We start from the raw sequence: 5,855 nt of genomic DNA on the forward strand, positions 1-5,855 counted from the left end.
CATGTGACTTTCAAATAATTCTTCAAGGTCAAACCAATGGTACCATCTTATGGTCCCTTCGAAACCAAACAACTTTTGTCTGAAAAATTTTTCTCTCCCGGGCTTGATTTTCGAGATATTTGATTGGATGGATTAAAATGGTCCACTCTGTATATGTGATCATAAAATTACAATCGTTAATAATAATCGTTCGTGCATTTAGAGACAAAGATATAATTTTGCACGGTCAACAATTTGGCCAGTGATTAGCTTCTTTCTTACGACGATCGGAAGTTTATTGAAACTTCTGTGTACCTTGCAGAGATGTTGTTCTAGCATGTGAGGTTCATCCTTAAGTGGTACATCTAACCGTTGTAACGACGTACACGTACGTACTTAATGAGATTAGGGGCGCATTCGGGCTCGTTGGCTTTCAAGACCGAGCTTTGACCGACTCGCTCGAGTGGCGGTATTGGCTTTTCGTGTACGCGGGCGCTACGATGCGTAACACACCATGGACGCCTACAGGCTCGGCAGCTTGTCGTTTTTATGGATATAGCTTGTATGTTTTTTGCGGAGGTTCTTCGTAGGCGCGTAAGCGCAGCGGCTCCCAAAAGCGTACAACGAACTAGATCCGTCTTAAAATCGCTGGTCGGGTACTCGCTTTCATCAAATTTCATTCATTCCGATAGAATAGGATCAGCACGGCCGTCCTCTGAGACGAAAAGGGCGGCCCACTTTAAACTTAATTTGAATGCCTTGTAAAATGTGTTTGAAAAATAAAATGTGACGTGAGATCACATATAGGAGAAGTAAGGTAACAGAAATGTATGCGAAGGTCGTATTTCTGGGGCGTCCTATGGCTATATTTGCATTTAAAATAGTTTCATTTTTCAATCTGTTATTTTAATACACAATACAAAACTCGATAAATATAATAATAATACACGGAAAGAACGATTTTGTTGAAAGGTCTAAAAATTTTGCTAAATATAGATCTGAAAAGAATTTTTGTTGAATTACCAAAATAATTTGTTGGAACGTTAAAACTGATAAGCATTGCTGTAAAACGTTTTGATATTCTGACAATCATTGTGCGACTTTCCAACAAAATTATTTTTATCATTAAACAAAAATTATTTTCAGATCTGGATCCAGCAAAATTGTTCTTTCTGTGTACATTTTCATTATTACGTTTACAGTGTATTGTAATTATAAAATTAGATTTAAATTTATTTTTATTGTTCTTACATAGCAAATTATAACATTAAGTTGATATTATAAAAAAAAGAGAATAATTTTAAAAGGCTCCGATTCTTTTATTTGACTGAGATAATGAAACTGGTTTCAATAAGGGCTGACAAGTGTAATTTATTTTCAACGTCCGAATGTTCGCGTAAAAGTGAAATTGTTTATCCATGATATGTGATGTGTTCGTGGAATACATAATACTTGCGATATTCCCTGTAACTCGAATGCCTTTAATCTCAAGGAGTTTATTGCTTCTTTACAGACGTATTTGTTTGTTACAGTTAATACACGAGATCTGCAAGGAGAAACTTCTCTTGCACTTCTAGCTTCTTGAACTTCTGGAAATTTCATTAGATGACGATATCTACATATATGTTCGTGAAAATTCTCATACTTGCGTAACTCACGCAAAGAACGAATTACTGCCAGAGATACGGATCTTATTGAAATTTAGAACGTAGTCAACTTCGTTCCTGCATTAAATTGCAGGATCGTTCTTAATATCTTACAAAGTATATAATTAATTGATTACGCGCGTTTTCTGCGTATCTTATTTATTACAATGCATCACTTTTTTATTTTGACATGAAATTAGTAATGTCAATACAGCTTAATTAAAAGGGGTAAAAAGGTTTGAATGCGCATAAACTTGATAAAGGATCGATTCCTGTTTTTTTATTATCTGTATAATGCATTTCAACAGCGTAAAGTTCATCTTCTATTGATATAGAATTCAGCAAATCGAATTATCGCGTTTTCTCGTTAAACATTATTGTAGACATACGTAGCAATAGCAACAATTTCAGAGAGAGAGAGAGAGAGAGAGAGAGAGAGGGAAAATCAATTTGTGAACCATTTCCTACACAAATTGAATAAAAGTTCTTGTTAGCATTTTGACTATAACGGCGAAGCTCATTCTCAGAAAGAGCATATAAGATCAGCTTTATCGTATGTGGAACTAAATTATGATGTGCCGGCTTCTTCAGCATTTTAGTTTTATTTTGCTACTTACAACTGCGCGCCACCACAGCAAGATTATCTTTATTCCGTCGCGCATTTCACATTCTGCTTTCCATATTTTCTGCTTTGCTTAATTTTCAAATTTTTATATTTTAAATGCGGAAATATTTCTAAAGAATCACACTATTTGAAGATGCAACAAATTGAAAATCGATTTTTTGAACATTTTAAACTTTTCTTCTCTCTTTAATTAATTATATTAAAATGAGTAAAAAATTAGTAACGCTAAATAAGATAAATATTATTTTATTGTATTAATTTAAAAAATTCTTTCGTACTTCCGTGTAATATTTATCACAATTTGCAAGAACCTTGATTAATTAACTTTTCTTCTCTCCTTAATTAATTATATTAAAATGAGTAAAAAATTAGTAACGCTAAACAAGATAAATATTATTTTATTGTATTAATTTAAAAAATTCTTGTTTGTGTAATATGCTTTGGTACTTCCGTGTAATATTTATTACAATTTGTAAGAACCTTGATTAATATAGAGATTATATTTTTTTATATGACAGTATTTTATATAAAATAAGTAATACTACTCAAAATTAGGGTCACATATGTAATAAGTTGCTTATGTAATCGTAAGAAGTATATAAAATAATTAGGAAAAAGTACGACTTACATAATAAAATAATTTTATGTATAATTTTATGATAAATATAGAAATAACATTTTCTTCGTCGAATGGTATACGTGCTCGTGATACCAGAATTATGAATGTGTAATTTCAGAGCAATCCTTTCCTGAAAGCGCGAGGGAATCAAAATTACGAGACAAAAAAAAAAAACGTGCCGCGAAGTATAACATCGTATAGCTGAAAATTAAATCGGGCGGTAAAGGCGGAGGCTGTCGTTAAAGCGTCCCTGTGCTCCCTTTTAATCAGGTATTTTACAGCCTGATTAATTGCGCGGAATTGAACCTCTATGTCGCAGATTTCATTGTGCGCAGCTATATTCACGCCGCGCCATTATTCCGGTAACCCTAGAACGGAAACACGGGGCTTTCATTATGTCCTTCGGCGGCGGGGCGCGAGGCGCGAGGAGTGAGCGATCGATCTTGCCTCTTAAACCATTTTACCGAATGTAACTTGTTGCGCGAGGTCGGCGTTGCGTACATACCTATGCATTTGATGTCTATATCGGAAGCGCGAAAATGGTCAGCCTTTCACGTAAAGTTATGTGTGATAACAAAAAATAGCGATTAGAAAAATCTATAAATATTATATTCTAATATCTATGAATCTTTTATTCTAAATTTTCTATGTATACAGTTTAATACAAATTTTTAAATCTTTTCCTTTTATTCCCATTGTATTAAGTGATTTTATTTTATTTAAATAATATGCGTTTTTAGAAACAAAATAAAAGAGAAAATATAACAATTATCTTTTTAATGATCAGTAATAAGTTAATATGTTAAACCATTAGTACAACCATTTTTTTGTAACGAATTTGCGAAATGAATTGCAACGTTAACGTTTTAATTGATTTTAGTCGTGCTTATCAAAATGACAAAATAGCGATTAGAAAAATCAAATCTTCTATGTACAATTTAATACAAATTTTTAAAACTTTTCCTTTTATTCCCATCGAATTAAACGATTTTATTTAATTTAAATAATGCGCTTTTAGAAACAAAATAAAAGAGAAAAGAATATAACAATTATCTTTGTAATGAGTAGTAAGTTAATACGTTAAACCATTAGTACAATCATTTTTTTGTAATGAATTTGCAAAATGAATTGCAACGTTAACGTTTTAATTGATTTTAGTCGTGCTTATCAAAATAGCGATTAGAAAAATCAAATCTTCTATGTACAGTTTAATACAAATTTTTAAATCTTTTCCTTTCATTCCCATTGAATTAAGTGATTTTATTTAATTTAAATAATGCGCTTTTAGAAACAAAATAAAAGAGAAAATATAACAATTATCTTTTTAATGATCAGTAATAAGTTAATATGTTAAACCATTTTTTTGTAACGAATTTGCGAAATGGATTGCAACGTTAACGTTTTTTAGTCATACTTATCTCTTTGATGCCGTTACTGCAAATTGCATCATAAAATTGCTTCGTTTTTCACGTTGATGCTATTCAACGTCTTTTTACGTAGCATAAAAACTGCGAGTTCCGTGTTTTAAAATTATGCGCATTTACGAATTGTGAGAATAAAATCAAATTGCTTTTTCTTTCTCACGAGGAACGTTGTGCAATATCATCTCTATTAGCTTAACGATATTCTATTAAAGATTTTATTTTGCAGAAACAAGGAGAAGTGTACTGAATTAATAGCAATTTAAAAGCTGCACAGCTTTTAAATCCATGTAATTGAATTTGGTGTAAACTTTATAAATTCATCTCCGATCGATTTTAATTAGATCATGATTAATTGCTTTTTCGATCAATCTTTTTTTTTAGCTCCATTTACTTTTAACAATGGAAATATTCTAACAGTGGGTTGATGTTTTAAGGTTGCTAAGAGATGAAATGTACGATCGAAATTCACAGTCTGCAGTTATTTATTCATCACTTTTACATTTGGCATTTTGCCGTGGTACGTATTGCAAGCAGAAGCGTAAAATTCAATATACTGCACTGTATCTATTCGCCTAAATACTTATCGACCCTCAAGCGCGATCGATGGTAGCCGCTAGATTCTATCTTCTCTACCTGTCTGACACGTCCGAGTTGGTCATATATTATTTTCTTCTATTATGTTGCTAATACACACGCAACCGGGATTTTCATCGGCTTCAATTGCCACTTGTGACTGAGAGTTTCCGGAAGTGGTGCTTCCTGAAGTTCACTGTCATCCGAATAAGGGCCATCGCTTAACTCGCTCAAATCACGTTGGCTCAATACGTGAACCTGGATGAAAAAAAAACGGAATATTTAATTACTATTAAATTTAATAAGATATAAGAGGCTCATATTCAAATTAAATCAATAAGATAATCTATATAGAGCTGTTGAGCGCTCAAGCTGGGTGTACGTGCTAATAATATATGTTGATTGCGGTGGTAAACAATCTTTAATATCATATAAATAACTAATATACAAATTATACCGAACGTTTCGACTCTTTTACATAGTGGTCATCCTGAGTGGGAATATAACAAATTAAATGCAAAACAACAACAGCTTGAGAATATCAATTTTTAACACAACAATTTATTGTAGAATCGAACCGTAAATTTAGGTACATGATTTCTGGATATTCAAATCTTAACATGCATTTATCTGTAAGTCACATGGTTTCTAATACAAATGGACTAAGGATGACGCTTTCCAAAAGATCTAGACGACAAGGAAATAATTTTTGTTAAAACGTCAGACAAATATAATGTGCGAGCGAATTCGTTGACATATAATGTAAGTTTTGTATTTAATTCGTTATATTCCCACTGAGGATAACCGCTATGTAAAAGGGTCGAAACGTTTGGTATAATTTGTATATTAGTTATTTATATGATATTAAAGATTGTTTACCATCGCAGTCAATACATATTATTGACACGTACACCCAGCTTGGCTCAACAGCTCTATTATTGATTTAAGGGGTTACACCACCTTGACCGCCTAAAAATCAATCGGTAACT

The 5,855-nt window shown here is 32.2% G+C and overlaps 1 protein-coding gene across 2 annotated transcripts in view; it reads right to left on the reverse strand.

The window, feature by feature from the left end:
• Nucleotides 1–4,757: 4,757 nt before the first annotated feature.
• LOC105455828 overlaps nucleotides 4,758–5,855 on the reverse strand; it is a 12,740-nt gene continuing 11,642 nt past the window's right edge. For both annotated transcript variants that reach the window (XM_011699455.1, XM_011699457.1), the window contains one exon: nucleotides 4,758–5,124. In XM_011699455.1, coding sequence (XP_011697757.1) covers nucleotides 4,969–5,124 — 156 coding nt within the window. In that variant the 3' untranslated portion in view covers nucleotides 4,758–4,968. The remainder of the gene's footprint in view (nucleotides 5,125–5,855) is intronic.

This window comes from Wasmannia auropunctata, unplaced genomic scaffold (genome assembly GCF_000956235.1).
Source record: "Wasmannia auropunctata unplaced genomic scaffold, wasmannia.A_1.0 LD335837.1, whole genome shotgun sequence".
In the NCBI taxonomy this organism is placed as follows: Eukaryota; Metazoa; Arthropoda; class Insecta; order Hymenoptera; family Formicidae; genus Wasmannia; species Wasmannia auropunctata.